The sequence below is a fragment of the Sus scrofa genome, unplaced genomic scaffold, assembly GCF_000003025.6.
Source record: "Sus scrofa isolate TJ Tabasco breed Duroc unplaced genomic scaffold, Sscrofa11.1 Contig874, whole genome shotgun sequence".
NCBI lineage: Eukaryota > Metazoa > Chordata > Mammalia > Artiodactyla > Suidae > Sus > Sus scrofa.
The window spans coordinates 50,977-69,116 of NW_018085336.1; the positions used below are offsets into that span (position 1 = coordinate 50,977).

The 18,140-nt window shown below is 42.4% G+C and overlaps 2 protein-coding genes across 2 annotated transcripts; both read left to right on the forward strand.

Annotated features, from left to right (window-relative positions):
* Positions 1-8,172: 8,172 nt before the first annotated feature.
* On the forward strand, positions 8,173-9,111 carry LOC100523228 (olfactory receptor 5AN1-like). Its single transcript, XM_021082437.1, has one exon. The coding sequence runs from the start codon at positions 8,173-8,175 to the stop codon at positions 9,109-9,111; it is 939 nt and encodes a 312-aa protein (XP_020938096.1).
* A 7,257-nt stretch (positions 9,112-16,368) lies between these two features.
* Positions 16,369-17,307, forward strand: LOC100623139 (olfactory receptor 5AN1-like). The gene has a single exon (XM_003353847.1). It carries the CDS (start codon positions 16,369-16,371, stop codon positions 17,305-17,307), a length of 939 nt encoding a protein of 312 aa, XP_003353895.1.
* Positions 17,308-18,140: the final 833 nt, after the last annotated feature.

Genomic DNA, 18,140 nt, shown 5'->3' on the forward strand with positions numbered 1-18,140 from the left:
GTGGAGGTTCCTCTGAGCTAGCCTACATTTGTGTTAAGGGCTCTTTCAGTGGTTATTGTCTGCTAAGTCTCTGGTCACCTCCGAATCTCCACCAGCTGCAGTCTGAGGAAGGAGGAGGAGGTGATCTGAATCATGACGAGGAATGGAATGATATATGCAGTCCCTTCAGGGGTATTTACTTATGAGTTCGCCGGTGTAATTTTTTGCCTCTAGTGTCCAGTGGGATTTCTGTTGGAGATGGTATCCAAATACCCATGTCACAGTCCCTGGTAATCTCTCATATTGTGGGATTCAAGCCTCGCTCCCATTAAATTTGGAATATTTACCGCTGGGGAACATACCCAACAGGAGCATCCTACCAAATGGCTTTGGCCCCTTCAAACATTAACATTTTTCATGTGATGAGATTTGCGTGAGAATTTATGGCCACATGGAGTTATTTCCTTATAGTGCATGTTGCAGAGAAAGAGCTAAGATGGAAAACTAATGCACTTTCCTTCCTAGAGAATGTGGCCAACGTTTTATGTCCTAGAAATTTATGGTGGTATGGGCGTTATATAATGGCTGGAGTAGAATGGTTAGAGATATTGGAATGCTGATACTTTCCAGGTAACCTGAAGGGGTAGGAGAGGAAACAGACTGTGGGCTCAGCAGTGTTGTCAAGGCTCGCCAATTTTTGTCTTCAGAAAGAGGATGTAAATTTGTGGTCCTTGCTGTTTGGTTAAAAAACAGAGTAAGGTGTGTTCCTGACTGCTGAGTTTCCAGATTTCCCAACTTTGACCCACTGATTCAAGCATATTATTAGCTTACATATTACCCTTTGAGAGCCAGTGGATTCTTAGAGTTGTTTGGGGGTCTCAGTTTCAAGGTCACATGAATCATTCTGTTGAGCAACTGTAACTGGAGAGACATTTGAAGCCTTTTTCAAATTCTCCATGAGTTTGCACGGGGACACAGTTGAGAGAGGAGGAATTGTTGAACACCTGGGAGCGTGTGTGAGGGTTAGTACCTGCCAAAGAAATAGTGCAATGTGAATGAAAGTCGTGTGCCCACCTCACCCCCACCCAGGTATAGGTACATCTTCTTAAGCATTGCTCTTTAACAGTGTGTGAGAATGTGTGTGTGTGTGTGTAAGAAGCTCTTCCTGCTTCTTTGCAGGAAGCGGCCCTCAGCAGGAAGCCCCTTTGTTTCATCCTTGTAGCAGAGATGTATTATAAGTAACCTTAAAGCAGGCCCCTTCCCGTTCTACTCATCTCAGGCCCAAGCACACCTTTCACATCTTTTGATCAAGCAATACCTTGCCTAGCCTGTAGTTTCTTTCCATAGATCAAAGAGGTAGAACTGAAGAAGAAGAACTTAGAAGATGATCAGATCTCTTCCTTAGCTTCCACATTGCAGCAATCTCACGAATCAGCTGTGCGAACGAGATCACATCTAAGGAAAGATCACAAGATGTTGACAAGCCTGAAGGTCAGGAGATGCATGCAGTGGGAGATGGTGAGGAGTCTGGTCTCTGGAGTTCCCTTGTGGTGCAGCAGGTTAAGGATCCAGTGTTGTCACTGAAGTGGCTTGGGTCGCCGCTGTGGTGAGGGTTCAATCCATGGCCAGGGAACGTCCACGTGCCACATGTGTGGCCCTCCCCTGAACCAAAGGAGTCTGATTCCGTATCTGAAGGATTAACTGAGATTACTTCCCTTTTTCCCTTTAAAACCTTTCATGGCCAAGCCAAATCTTCAGAGCTGGTTTTTGGACACACCCAAATCACCGTCTCCCTAAGATGGCTGGCATTCTGATTAAAAGCAGCTACCCTTGGAGTTCCCATCTTGGCTCAGTGGTTAATGAATTTGACTAGGAACCATGAGGTTGAGGGTTCAATCCCTGGCCTTGCTCAGTGGGTTAAGGGTCTGGCGTTGCCATGGCTCGGATCTGGCTTTGCTGGGGCTGTGCGTAGGCCGGCGACTACAGCTCCTATTAGACCCCTAGCCTGGGAACCTCTACATGCCACGGTGTGTCCCTAGAAAAGACAACAACAACAACAAAAACATCAGAAAGAGCAGCTATCCCTGCAGCAGAGAGCCAGATCCGATTTTGGCAACATCAGAAATCTGTTTTTAACAGGCTCCGAGTGCTTCAGTTTGAGAGAATCCTCTGCCGTGTTTTTTAACACCATCTAGTTTGTGATAACTCCTATGCTATGCATTAGACCTCCAGAACTTATTCATCTTCTAATTGCAAGTTTGTACCCTTTAACCTCATCGCCACATGTCTCAACCTTCAAGGTTGAGGTTAGGGGTAATGTTCAGAGGGTTAGAAAGACGTCAAAGTCATCAATTCCTGGGCATACGTTGGACCGGTTGGAGCATGCTCTCTGGTAGCTTCCCAGAGACCAGGCAAGACCTTGGAAATAAAGGCTCTTGTGGTGTGTCTCGTGGGGTTGGGCCTGAACTCCAGTGATCTGCATCCCTCAGAGGATCCAGGACTTAAGTCTGACCAGGAGGAATAGAGCCACCTGACATGGAATTACCATGGAATCCCAGAGTTCAATCAAGAGAGTTAAAAAAAGAGTTTTAAAGAGAGCTTTCTTTTTTTTTTTCAGATAGGATATTATGGACTAGATTTCATACATATCATGTTGGTATTTATACTACATTTTGTATTTCATAGAGTTACATTGCAAAGATGTGACTTCTTTCTATTAACATACGGGGTTGGCAGGTTCAAATTATGCCTTTTACAGATAGAACTTTTAGGCATATTGAAGTCTGCCATATTCTTCTTCGTGCAGCAACAGCTCGTCTTCAATTTCACAAAATGTGATTTGTGGAACTAAATGTTTTTTTCGAACTGACCAGAAACATATCCTCTATGGCTTGCCTGTGAAGCACCAATTCTATATTTTGGTCTGATATCTGCAACACTATTTTAAGAATCTTTTCCATTTAACAGATGAAAGTATTATAGTTTTTATCAGAAGAACATGTAAGTACCAGCCTATTAGCCGGAGTTAAATCATGTAATTCACTCATTGTCCACACACACTTGTTTCTCCCTGGCAGTAAGGTTAGCTGAGGTTGATCTAATCAAGAATGAGACCTTCCTCAAACACCTCAATATCCATAGTAATGGTGGGGTACCTGAGCCCAATTTAAAAAGGACCCCCCAAAATGACAATTTTTGGAATGATCTTAGACATTTTTAATGAAGAATTAGTAATGCTGCAGAATATGTTGGATTGAACTCCAATTCAGAACACATAAATTACACTTGGTATTAATAGAAGGCAAGGTGTGGACTGCATATTCTGACAATAGCCTAAAAAGGGATCTGAAATTCAACCCCATTATCGGTTCTATTTTATAGGTGACAATACCAAGGTTTAGAGAAGTGCCTTTGGTCAAGATCATAGAATCCTCAAGTAGAAGGATGCTACTCAATCCAGGTTTTCTGACACGAAAGTGTGTGGTTGTAACCACAATTGTGGCCTTCTCATGAATAGTTTTACTGTAGTCCTTATTGCCTTGATTTGTTCACGTAGCATAGGAAGTAACGCCATGTTTGCCTCATGGCTGCAGTGATGATTGATTTAGATCAGGTATTTAAGAAGATGCATGTATGGCAATGGAACGCTACTCAGCCATAAAAAGACCAAAATAGTGCCACTTGCAGCACCATGGATGGAACGAGAGACTCTCATCCTAAGTGAAGCAAGTCAGAAAGAGCAAGACAAATACCATATGATATCGCTTATATCTGGGATCTCATATACGACACAAATGAATCTTTCCACAGAAAAGAAACTCATGGGCTTGGAGAACAGGCTTGTGGTTGCCAAGGGGGAAGGGAAGAGAGTGGGATGGACTGGGAGCTTGGGGTTCATAGATGCAAACTACTGCATTTGGAGAGGAGAAGCAATATGATCCTGCTGTATAGCATAGGAAACTATATTAGTCACCTGTGATGGAACTTGATGGAAGAAAATGTGAGAAAAAGAAAAAGAATATATATATGTGTGTGTGTGTGTGTGAGACTGGGTCACTTTGCTATATAGTAGAAAACTGACAGAACACTGTAAACCAACTATAATGGAAAAAATAAAAATCATTAAAACATTAACAAAATAAGATATGTGTATGGATATTTATAAATGAAGGTGCCTTGTAAGCAGGGTGTGTCCACATATCTGATTTAGTATATTCACACTCTTACCAGCTAGCGGTTTCACGTTGGGCAACTCTCTTTACTCCACTAAGTTCAGGTCCCCACCTGGAAATTGAAGGTAGTGGCCTAGGTGATCACTATGTCCCTTCCAGCTCAAATGACTCTCAGGGTGTTAAAGGAAAAGCTCTAATTATGAGACCTTGATAGGACCACAGGGGAAGTGGGGAACTGAATCAGGAGGAACATGGCAAAGTGGGACATGAAATTAGAAGGGACAAAATCTCCATGACAACCCTGACTCCAGAGAGCAAGTACCTGGAGAGCGTTCTTGCCCAACTGTTTTTTTCCGTTCACTCTGCCCTTGATGACACATAGAAGAGGCTCTCATGTGGGCACCTCTCTGGCTGAGTGGACAGCCAAGTCCATGGTCCAAAGTCTCCATACTGAAGTGCAGCATGCCCACCTGGAAAATCTGTTTGCAAAAGACATCCACAATTTTACTCTTTGTCAAGAACTCTGCCTTCCTGGGCCCCGAGTCAAGGTGAGAGGGCAAGATTCATAGAGAACAGTGGATTCTGTGCTATCTCTGTAGCCATGTGATTCTTCCAGCTGGACCTTCATGGAGCCAGGTTTGTCATCCTCAGTCTTTTTCTCCTTCTTCCACTATCCCTTCTCCCTTATGTCCACACCCTCCACTTCGGGCTCTTCCTGGAGTTTTCTGTCTCCCACTTTCCTGGAAAATATGAATCTGTGACCTGAAATGTCAGGTGTCACTCTGGAGTGAGGTTCACATGTTGACGTCTGGTTCTGCAGTGTCTTGGGGAATTAATCTTGACCTGTGCAGCCTTCTGTTTTCCACCTGTAAAATGGGGGTAAGTCATTATTTAGAATCGAAGGACATGTCTGTATAGCTTAATGTATGGTAAAAGCTAACTGAATGTTAAGATTAAGAATGTACTGAATTTCAGGAGAATAAACCAAATCATGCTTATTTACACTGTTCATCTTTATTCATCCCAAGGACACTTAGAATTCAATATGTTTAGTTGCAGATCTGTTTTTATGTACTAATCATTCATCTGATTTCCATTTAAACATACAGCTTTGATTCATAATTTCTGTACAGCTAAGTCAAGCAGGTTGCTGATAACGATATGAACAAATATGTAGAATTTCATTGACCTCTTAAAGAAATTATCTTTGGAGAACGTGGGTGTCTGGAGACTCTACCGTGGGTAACACAGATATCAGAGAAGCCCCATTCTGAGCCCAGGTAGTGTTGGTATACCCGTCCCTTTAAATCTTCTTTTATCTAATATTGTTTATTTTCATCCAGCAACATTCCTGGCTTTCTTGAGCTGATTTTGTGCCCTGCACAACCTCACAAGTGACCATGTCCTTAGTAGGTCCGATTTGGAAAAGGTTTGATAAGCTCTTTAGGTCATTGAGTCCCTGAAACACCACCCCCCATGTGGTGGTAAATCTTTGTTTTTTAGGAATGCAGCTGTGGCATATGGAACATCCTGGTCTAGGGCATTGGAGCTGCAGATGTCAGCCTACACCACAGCAATGGCATGTCTGTGACATACACTGCAGCTCTTGGCAACACAGGATCCTTAACCACTGAGAAGGGCCAAGGATCGAACCCACATCCTCATGGATACCCACATCCTCATGGGTGTGTTATCACTGAGTCTCAGCAGGAACTCCGAGGTGGTAAATCCTATTACGCCTATTGATAAATGAGGCAACGAAGGCACAGAAATGTGAATAACTTGCTAAGGGTCACAGAGCCAGGAGGTAGAAGTCAGGAAGCTTCATGCCTCCAGCTGTGTTCTCTTTCTCAGGATTATTTAGTCTGTTTAGGGTATTTGTGATTCCATGACAATATTTGGCTTGTTTAATCTGACAGGTTTTGAGTGGAGTCTTTAAGACTGTCTATATTAAAAAATCATATCATCTGCAAGCAGGAGAAATTTCAATTCTGATGCCATCTATCCCTTCCTTCCTTCCTTCCTTCCTTCCTTCCTTCCTTCCTTCCTTCCTTCCTTCCTTCTTGCTGGATTGGCCTGGCTTGGACTTCTAGTACAATGTTGTGTAGGAATGTGTACATGGTCACCCTTGTCTTATTTCTGGTCTTAGGAGAAAAGCTTTCAATCATTTACCACTGAGTGTGGTGTTAGATGCAGGCATGTTCTCACGGTCTTTACTATGCTGAGGTAAATTCCTCCTACCTCACTTGTTGAGAGTTTTGATCATGATTGCAAGTTGAATTTGTCCAAAGCTTTTAGTGCATTTATTGAGAGGATTTTATGATTTTCTATATTTCATTCTGTTGATGTAATGTGTCACATTTATTGCTTTGCGTATGTTGACCCATTCTTGCATCCCAAGAACGAACCCTACCTGGTCATGGTATGATCCTTTGTATGTGCTGCTGAATTTTGTTTGCTAGTATTTCACTGAGACTTTAAAAATCTCTAGTTACCAAGGATAATGACCCGTAGTTTTCTTCCCTGGTAGTGTCGTTAGCTTGCTTTGCCGTCAAAGTAATATTGGCTTTGTAAAATGCCTTTGGAAAGGTTCCTTTCTCTTCAGTTTTTTGGGAAGAGTTTGAAAAGGATTGGCATTAATTCTTCCTTAAATATTTGGTGCAATTTACGATGAAGCCTTCTTGTCCAGGGCTTTTCTTTGTGGGGAGGTTTCTGATTACTGATTCAGTCTCCTTGCTAGTTGTTGTTCTGTTCAGACTGTCTATTCTGTTTTTCTGATTCAGTTTTCCTAGGTTGTATGTGTCTAGAAATGTATCTGCTTCTTCTGTGCTGTCCAATGTGATGGAAAACCTTGGGCACTGAGGGGCCACTCTGGTGGAGCCCTGAAGCAGCAGAGGGGAGGGGCAGTGAGGTCAGAGTGTAGCTGCTCCTCTATTCTTTTCATGTGGTCCTTCGTGGACTCTGTGGTCCAGGGGGGATGCTCTACCTTCATCCTTTGTTTTAGAATTTTAACATTGGTATCTTGTCTATGAGTAGTTGCTAGAGTTTTTTTTTTTTTATTTTCTGGTGAGGAGGACTGAATTCAGGAATAGTCTATGTTGTTATAGTGATTATGACACTCAGAACTTAAAATCTAAACTGTTAACCCTTAACCAGAGTTTGATGCTGCTTCCTAAAATGAAAAATTCCTGCAATTAGATCAAAAGTTGAGGCCAGTAGTGAGTCATACTGGCTTCCCTTTGGGATATTTTGTATGAAGTCTTCCCTAAGAAGACTTTTTTCATAACATATTGGGGCAAACAGACTGTGCCCCACCAAAATATTATCAGGATTCTAAATCTAGTTGTAATTTCCTAGGCCACGTAGGAGCTGTTTGATTGAATACATTTGCAGGAATCTTGAGAAGGTAGTATAAACAGAGTAATTTTTCTTATGAGTAAAAGAGGAGAATATAAGACTATATCTAGATGGTCATTTGGGAGAGAAGAGCTCTTTCAAAATTATTGTGAAATGATGCTACTTATGGAGTACTTTTATAATGCAGCAGTTATCCCCTGAATTATCAGAGGTCCTTAAAAAATCTCTTAATTATTTAATTTTATCATATCTATGAGGTATAATGTTGTGCCAATTTCTGCTGTACAGCACAGTGACTCTGTCATATGTATATATACACTCTTTTTTGAAACCTATAATTTTAATCAATGATATATTCTTTTATATAATAATCACAGAATTCATAATGCTTTCTTCAAACTTTTCAGTCAAACTTTAAAATCTCTTTATAAATGATCATGAGACCTCATGAAATAACGGAGAACCCGAAGCACTGAGAAGGTTCTTGCTGACAATTCAAGATGAAAACCTGAGGTCTTGACCTGAAGACCGTGAAGCATTTTCTTCTTTTCCAGTTCTCCATGGAGGGAATGCATGGTATGTATTAGCTTTGTAAAGTTACCCTTTCACCTGAGTCAGCAGTGCATTCTCTTGTCTCTTTTCTGACTTCAGGAGTACAAAGCCAATGACCAGGGGAGAAAATACTACGAATATCACCGATTTTGTCCTCTTGGGATTCTCAGATTTTCCCCAAATCAGAGCAGCCCTCTTTGTGGTGTTCCTGGTGATATATATTTTGACTCTGACTTGGAATCTGTGTCTCATTGTCCTGATAAGGATGGATTCCCACCTCCACACACCCATGTACTTCTTCCTCAGAAATCTGTCCTTTATAGACATCTGCTATGTGAGCTCTACAGCCCCCAAGATGCTCTACGACTTCTTCCAGGCAAAGCCAACTATCACCGTTGTGGGTTGTGCCATTCAATACTTTGTGTGTTCAACCATGGGACTGAGCGAGTGTGGTCTCATGACAGTCATGGCTTATGACCGCTATGCTGCCATTTGTAACCCACTCCTCTATTCATCAACCATGTCACCCTCTCTCTGTGGTCGGATGGTGCTGGGGTCCTATATGGCTGGACTCTCTGCTTCTCTGTCCCAAGTGTGTGCCATGCTTCAGCTCCACTTCTGTGGGCCTAATGTCATCCACCACTTCTTCTGTGACATGCCTCAGCTATTGGTTCTTTCCTGCTCTGACACGTTCTTCTTACAACTCTTGACTCTTGTATTAACAGTGATCTTTGGGATACTAAATGCCCTGGTTATCATGATGTCCTATGTCTACATTGTCATCTCCGTCATGAAGATCACTTCCACAAAAGGCTGGTCCAAGGCTTTCAACACCTGTGCTTCTCACTTGACAGCAGTTACCCTCTTCTACACCTCAATTATCTTTGTCTATTTGAGTTCCAGCTCTGGTGGTTCCTCTGGCCTTGACAGATTTGCCGCAGTCTTCTACACTGTGGTGATTCCTATGTTGAACCCTTTGATATACAGTCTGAGGAACAAAGACATCAAAGATGCCTGGAAGAGACTGAAAAAGAGGAAAGAGTGTTGCTGAGGTAACAGATTGTGAGGTCTGACAGGTTTGTCCTGTTAGAATCACTTTACCATGCAATGATATTCATATGAGTGGAGAATATCAAAATTCACACTGCCTTGGAGAAAAAGTTTGAATTTGACACAGATAATATACCAAAATGGACCCACAGCGGAATCACAGTGCACAATCAAAACATCTTTCAGTCCTTGAGGCCCATTATTTTCATTCTATTTGTGGTGTGGCTTCAACATTTACTCATCTGTCAGCGAGTATTCATGAGTCATTACGATTTAGAACTTTGTTGCTTCCTTTTTACCCCCAAGATGACGTCTGTTCAATCTTAGATATGACCTTAAAGGAGAGCCACGTGACAGAAGTCCCAGGATTGTAGAAGACTTTCCTCCCAAATACTGTGATGCAGCATAACCTAGACATGACTGTGACCAATGTTCATTCTGTGTTTCTGACCAGAATGAGAATGAACCCAGAGAGGGAGTATACCATTGGACAGAAACAAAGTGTTCAATTGGCCTGATCGTGCCTCCGGTGGAGGTTCCTCTGAGATAGCCTACATTTGTGTTAAGGGCTCTTTCAGTGGTTATTGTCTGCTAAGTCTCTGGTCACCTCCGAATCTCCACCAGCTGCAGTCTGAGGAAGGAGGAGGAGGTGATCTGAATCATGACGAGGAATGGAATGATATATGCAGTCCCTTCAGGGGTATTTACTTATGAGTTCGCCGGTGTAATTTTTTGCATCTAGTGTCCATTGGGGATTTCTGTTGGAGATGGTATCCAAATACCCATGTCACAGTCCCTGGTAATCTCTCATGTTGTGGGATTCAAGCCTCGCTCCCATTAAATTTGGAATATTTACCGCTGGGGAACATACCCAACAGGAGCATCCTACCAAATTTCTTTGGCCTCTTCAAACGTTAACATTTTTCATGTGATGAGATTTGCATGAGAATTCATGGCCATATGGAGTTCTTTACTTATAGTCCATGTTGCAGAGAAAGAGCTAAGATGGAAAACTAATGCACTTTCCTTCCTAGAGAATGTGGCCAACGTTTTATGTCCTAGAAATTTACGGTGGTATGGGCGTTATATAATGGTTGGAGTAGAATGGTTAGAGATATTGGAATGCCGATACTTTCCAGGTAACCTGAAGGGGTAGGAGAGGAAACAGACTGTGGGCTCAGCAGTGTTGTCAAGGCTCGCCAATTTTTGTCTTCAGAAAGAGGATGTAAATTTGTGGTCCTTGCTGTTTGGTTAAGAAACAGAGTAAGGTGTGTTCCTGACTGCTGAGTTTCCAGATTTCCCAACTTTGACCCACTGATTCAAGCATATTATTAGCTTACATATTACCCTTTGAGAGCCAGTGGATTCTTAGAGTTGTTTGGGGGTCTCAGTTTCAAGGTCACATGAATCATTCTGTTGAGCAACTGTAACTGGAGAGACAGTTGAAGCCTTTTTCAAATTCTCCATGAGTTTGCACGGGGACACAGTTGAGAGAAGAGGAATTGTTGCACACCTGGGAGAGTGTGTGAGGGGTTAGTACCTGCCAAAGAAATAGTGCAATGTGAATGAAAGTCGTGTGCCCACCTCACCCCCACCCAGGTATAGGTACATCTTCTTAAGCATTGCTCTTTAACAGTGTGTGAGAATGTGTGTGTGTGTTTGTGTGTGTGTGTGTGTGTGTGTGTGTAAGAAGCTCTTTGCAGGAAGCGGCCCTCAGCAGGAAGCCCCTTTGTTTCATCCTTGTAGCAGAGATGTATTATAAGTAACCTTAAAGCAGGCCCCTTCCCGTTCTACTCATCTCAGGCCCAAGCACACCTTTCACATCTTTTGATCAAGCAATACCTTGCCTAGCCTGTAGTTTCTTTCCATAGATCAAAGAGGTAGAACTGAAGAAGAAGAACTTAGAAGATGATCAGATCTCTTCCTTAGCTTCCACATTGCAGCAATCTCACGAATCAGCTGTGCGAACGAGATCACATCTAAGGAAAGATCACAAGATGTTGACAAGCCTGAAGGTCAGGAGATGCATGCAGTGGGAGATGGTGAGGAGTCTGGTCTCTGGAGTTCCCTTGTGGTGCAGCAGGTTAAGGATCCAGTGTTGTCACTGCAGTGGCTTGGGTCGCCGCTGTGGTGAGGGTTCAATCCATGGCCAGGGAACGTCCACGTGCCACATGTGTGGCCCTCCCCTGAACCAAAGGAGTCTGATTCCGTATCTGAAGGATTAACTGAGATTACTTCCCTTTTTCCCTTTAAAACCTTTCATGGCCAAGCAGAGTCTACAGAGCTGGGTTTTGGACACACCCAAATCACCATCTCCCTAAGATGGATGGCATTCTGATTAAAAGTAGCTACCCTTGGAGTTCCCATCGTGGCTCAGCGGTGAATGAATTTGACTAGGAACCATGAGGTTGAGGGTTCAATCCCTGGCCTTGCTCAGTGGGTTAAGGGTCTGGCGTTGCCACGGCTCGGATCTGGCGTTGCTGGGGCTGTGGCGTAGGCTGGCAACTACAGCTCCTATTAGACCCCTAGCCTGGGAACCTCCACATGCAATGGAACACTACTCAGCTGTAAAAAGACCAAAATAGTGCCACTTGCAGCACCATGGATGGAACGAGAGACTCTCATCCTAAGTGAAGCAAGTCAGAAAGAGCAAGACAAATACCATATGATATCTCTTATATGTGGGTTCTCTTATACGACACAAATGAATCTTTCCACAGAAAAGAAACTCATGGGCTTGGAGAATAGACTTGTGGATGCCAAGGGGGAAGGGAAGAGAGTGGGATGGACTGGGAGCTTGGGGTTCATAGATGCAAACTGCTGCATTTGGAGAGGACAAGGAATATGATCCTGCGGTATAGCATAGGAAACAATATTAGTCACCTGTGATGGAACATGATGGAAGAAAATGTGAGAAAAAGACAAAGAATATATATATATATATATATATATATATATATATATATATATATATAAGCATGTGTGAGATTGGTTCAACTTGCTGTACAGTAGGAACTTGACGGAACAGTGTAAACCTAGTATAATGGGAAAAAAACAAAAGTCAATAAAACATTAAAAAAAGGAGATATGTGTATGAATATATCTAAAATGAAGGTGCTTTGTAAGCAGGGTGTGTCCACATATCTGATTTAGTATATTCACACTATCACCAGCTAGCTGTTTCACCTTGGGCAAGTCTTTTAACTCCACTGGCTTCAGGTCTCCACCTGGAAATTGAAGGTATTGGCCTAGGTGATCACTATGTCCCTTCCAGCTCAAATGACTCTCAGGGTGTTAAAGGAAAAGCTCTAATTATGAGACCTTGATAGGACCACAGGGGAAGTGGGGAACTGAATCAGGAGGGACATGGCAAAGTGGGACATGAAATTAGAAGGGACAAAATCTCCATGACAACCCTGACTCCAGAGAGCAAGTACCTGGAGAGCGTTCTTGCCCAACTGTCTTTTTGCTTTCACTCTGCCCTTGATGACACATAGAAGAGGCTCTCATATGGGCATCTCTCTGGCTGAGTGGACAGCCAAGTCCATGGTCCAAAGTCTCCATACTGAAGTGCAGCATGCCCACCTGGAAAATCTGTTTGCAAAAGACATCCACAATTTTACCCTTTGTCAAGAACTCTGCCTTCCTGGGCCCTGAGTCAAGGTGAGAGGGCAAGATTCATAGAGATAGTGGATTCTGTGCTCTCTCTGTAGCCATGTGAGCCTTCCAGCTGGACCTTCATGGAGCCAGGTTGGTCGTCCTCAGTCTCTTTCTCCTTCTTCCACTATCCCTTCTCCCTTATGTCCACACCCTCCACTTCGGGCTCTTCCTGGAGTTTTCTGTCTCCCACTTTCTTGGAAAATATGAATCTGTGACCTGAAATGTCAGGTGTCACTCTGGAGTGAGGGACACCAGTTGACTTCTGGTTCTGCCATGTCTTGGGGATGTAATCTTGACCTCTGCAGCCTTCTGTTTTCCACCTGTGAATTGGGGGTAAGTCATCATTTAGAATCGAAGGACATGTCTGTATAGCTTAATGTATGGTAAAAGCTAACTGAATGTTAAGATTAAGAATTTATGAATTTCAGGAGAATAAACCAAATCATGCTTATTTACACTGTTCATCTTTATTCAACCCAAGGACTCTTATAATTCAATATGTTTAGTTGCAGATCTGTTTTTATGTACTAATCATTCATCTGATTTCCATTTATACATACAGCTTTGATTCATAATTTCTGTACAGCTAAGACACACAGGTTGCTGATAAAAATATGAACAAATATGTAGAATTTCATTGACCTCTTAAAGAAATTACCTTTGGAGAACGTGGGTGTCTGGAGACTCTACCGTGGGTAACACAGATATCAGAGAAGCCCCCTTCTGAGCCCAGGTAGTGTTGGTCTAACCGTCCCTTTAAATCTTCTTTTACCTAATATTGTTTATTTCATCCAGCAACATTCCTGGCTTTCTTGAGCTGATTTTGTGCCCTGCATGACCTCACAAGTGACCATGTCCTTAGTAGGTCCGATTTGGAAAAGGTTTTGCTAAGGTCTTTAGGTCATTGAGTCCCTGAAACACCACCCCCTAATGTGGTAGTAAATCTTTGATTTTTTAGGACTGCAGTTGTGGCATATGGAACATCCTGGTCTAGGGCATTGGAGCTGCAGCTGTCAGCCTACACCACAACAATGGCATGTCTGTGACATACACTGCAGCTCTTGGCAACACAGGATCCTTAACCACTGAGAAGGGCCAAGGATCGAACCCACATCCTCATGGAAACCCACATCCTCATGGGTTTGTTACCAGCGAGTCTCAACAGGAACTCCGAGGTGGTAAATCCTATTAGCCCTATTGATAAATGAGGCAACGAAGGCACAGAAATGTGAATAACTTGCTAAGGGTCACAGAGCCAGGAGGTAGAAGTCAGGAAGCTTCATGCCTCCAGCTGTGTTCTCTTTCTCAGGATTATTTAGTCTGTTTAGGGTATTTGTGATTCCATGACAATATTTGGATTCTTTAATCTGACAGGTTTTGAGTGGAGTCTTTAAGACTGTCTATATTAAAAAATCATATCATCTGCAAGCAGGAGAAATTTCAATTCTGATGCCATCTATCCCTTCCTTCCTTCCTTCCTTCCTTCCTTCCTTCCTTCCTTCCTTCCTTCCTTCCTTCCTCCCTCCCTCCCTTCCTCCCTTCTTTCCTTCCTTCCTTCCTTCCTTCCTTCCTTCCTTCCTTCCTTCCTTCCTTCCTTCCTTCCTTCCTTCCTTCCTTCTTGCTGGATTGGCCTGGTTTGGACTTCTAGTATAATGTTGTGTAGGAATGTGCACAGTGGTCACCCTTGTCTTATTTCTGGTCTTAGGAGAAAAGCTTTCAATCATTTACCACTGAGTGTGATGTTAGATGCAGGCATGTTCTCACGGCCTTTACTATGTTGAGGTAAATTCCTCCTACCTCACTTGTTGAGAGTTTTGATCATGATTGCAAGTTGAATTTGTCCAAAGCTTTTAGTGCATTTATTGAGAGGATTTTATGATTTTCTATATTTCATTCTGTTGATGTAATGTGTCACATTTATTGCTTTGCGTATGTTGACCCATTCTTGCATCCCAAGAACGAACCCTACCTGGTCATGGTATGATCCTTTGTATGTGCTGCTGAATTTTGTTTGCTAGTATTTCGTTGAGACTTTAAACTTCTCTAGTAACCCAGGATAACGACCCATAGTTTTCTTCCCTGGTAGTGTCCTTATCTTGCTTTGCCGTCAAAGTAATATTGGCTTTGTAAAATGCCTTTGGAAAGGTTCCTTTCTCTTCAGTTTTTTGGGAAGAGTTTGAAAAGGATTGGGCATTAATTCTTCCTTAAATGTTGGGTGCAATTTACGATGAAGCCTTCTTGTCCAGGGCTTTTCTTTGTGGGGAGGTTTCTGATTACTGATTCAGTCTCCTTGCTAGTTATTGTTCTGTTCAGACTTTCTGTTCTGTTTTTTTTTTTTTTCTGATTCATTTTTCCTAGGTTGTATGTGTCTAGAAATGTATCTGCTTCTTCTGTGCTGTCCAATCTGGTGGAAAACCTTGGGCACTGAGGGGCCACTCTGGTGGAGCCCTGAAGCAGCAGAGGGGAGGGGCAGTGAGGTCAGAGTGTAGCTGCTCCTCTATTCTTTTCATGTGGTCCTTCGTGGACTCTGTGGCCCAGGGGGGATGCTCTACCTTCATCCTTTGCTTTAGAATTTTAACATTCGTATCTTGCCTATGAATAGTTACTAGTTTTTTTTTTTAATTTTCTGGTGAGTTGGACTGACGTCAGGAGAAATCTATGTTGCTGTATTGATTATGACACTCTGAACTAAAAACCTAAATGCTTAACCCTTAACCAGAGTTTGATGCTGCTTCGTAAAATGAAAAATTCCTGCAATTAGGACAAAAGTTGGGGCCAATAGTGATTTGTACTGGCTTCCCTTTGGGATAATTTGTATGAAGTCTTCCCTAAGAAGAAATTCTTCATAACTTATTGGGGCAGACAGACTGTGTCCCTCCAAAATATTATCAGGATTCTAAATCATGGTGTAAATTCCTAGGCCACGTAGGAGCTGTTTGATTGAATATATTTTCAAAACTCTTGGTAAGTTATAATGAACAGTGCAATTTTTCTTATGAGTAAAAGAAGAGAATATAAGACTATAACTAGATGGTCATTTGGGAGGGAAGAGCTCTTTCAAAATTATTGTGAAATGATGCTATTTATGCAGTACTTTTATAATGCAGCAGTTATCCCCTGAATTATCAGAGGTCATTAAAAACCTCTTAATTAGTTAATATTATCATATATTTGAGGTATAATGTGCCAATTTCTGCTGTACAGCACAGTGACTATGTCATATGTATGTATGTATATATATATATATACACACTCTTTTTTGAAACCTATAATTTTAATCAATGATATAGTTTTTTATATAATAATCACAGAATTCATATTGCTTTCTTAAAACTTTTCTGTCAAACTTTAAAATCTCGTTATAAATGATCATGAGACCTCATGAAATAACGGAGAACCCGAAGCACTGAGAAGGTTCTTGCTGACAATTCAAGATAAAAACCTGAAGTCTTGACCTGAAGACCGTGAAGCATTTTCTTCTTTTCCAGTTCTCCATGGAGGGAATGCATGGTATGTATTAGCTTTGTAAAGTTACCCTTTCACCTGAGTCAGCAGTGCATTCTCTTGTCTCTTTTCTGACTTCAGGACTACAAAGCCAATGACCGGGGGAGAAAATACTACGAATATCACTGCTTTTGTCCTCTTGGGATTCTCAGATTTTCCCCACATCAGAGCAGCCCTCTTTGTGGTGTTCCTGGTGATATATATTTTGACTCTGACTTGGAATCTGTGTCTCATTGTCCTGATAAGGATGGATTCCCACCTCCACATACCCATGTACTTCTTCCTCAGTAATCTGTCCTTTATAGACATCTGCTATGTGAGCTCTACAGCCCCCAAGATGCTCTACGACTTCTTCCAGGCAAAGCCAACTATCACCGTTGTGGGTTGTGCCATTCAATACGTTGTGTTTTCAACCATGGGACTGAGCGAGTGTGGTCTCATGACAGTCATGGCTTATGACCGCTATGCTGCCATTTGTAACCCACTCCTCTATTCATCCATCATGTCACCCTCTCTCTGTGGTCGGATGGTGCTGGGGTCCTATATGGCTGGACTCTCGGCTACTCTGTCCCAAGTGTGTGCCGTGCTTCAGCTCCACTTCTGTGGGCCTAATGTCATCCACCACTTCTTCTGTGACATGCCCTTGATGTTAGGTCTTTCCTGCTCTGACACATTCTTTGTTCGAGTCTTGACTGCTGTATTTACAGTAATCTTTGGGATAATAAATGCCCTGGTTATCATGATGTCCTATGTCTACATTGTCATCTCCATCATGAAGATCACTTCCGCAAAAGGCTGGTCCAAGGCTTTCAACACCTGTGCTTCTCACTTGACAGCAGTTACCCTCTTCTACACCTCAGGTATCTTTGTCAATTTGAATTCCAGCTCTGGTGGGTCCTCTGGCCTTGACAGATTTGCTGCAGTGTTCTACACTCTGGTGATTCCCATGCTGAACCCTTTGATATACAGTCTGAGGAACAAAGACATCAAAGATGCCTTGAAGCGACTGAAAAAGAGGAAAGAGTGTTGCTGAGGTAACAGATTGTGATGTCTGACAGGTTTGTCCTGTTAGAATCACTTTACCACGCAATGATATTCACATGAGTGGAGAATATCAAAATTCACACTGCCTTGGAGAAAAAGGTTGATTTTGACACAGATAATATACCAAAATGGACCCACAGCGGAATCACAGTGCACAATCAAAACATCTTTCAGTCCTTGAGGCCCATTATTTTCATTCTATTTGTGGTGTGGCTTCAACATTTACTCATCTGTCAGCAAGTGTTCATGAGTCATTACGATTTAGAACTTTGTTGCTTCTTTTTTACCCCCAAGATGACGTCTGTTCAATCTTAGATATGACCTTAAAGAGAGCCACGTGACAGAAGTCCCAGGATTGTAGAAGACTTTTCTCCCAAATACTGTGATGCAGCATAACCTAGACATGACTGTGACCAATGTTCATTCTGTGTTTCTGACCAGAATGAGAATGAACCCAGAGAGGGAGTATACCATTGGACAGAAACAAAGTGTTCAATTGGCCTGATCGTGCCTCCGGTGGAGGTTCCTCTGAGATAGCCTACATTTGTGTTAAGGGCTCTTTCAGTGGTTATTGTCTGCTAAGTCTCTGGTCACCTCCGAATCTCCACCAGCTGCAGTCTGAGGAAGGAGGAGGAGGTGATCTGAATCATGACGAGGAATGGAATGATATATGCAGTCCCTTCAGGGGTATTTACTTATGAGTTCGCCGGTGTAATTTTTTGCCTCTAGTGTCCAGTGGGGATTTCTGTTGGAGATGGTATCCAAATACCCATGTCACAGTCCCTGGTAATCTCTCATATTGTGGGATTCAAGCCTCGCTCC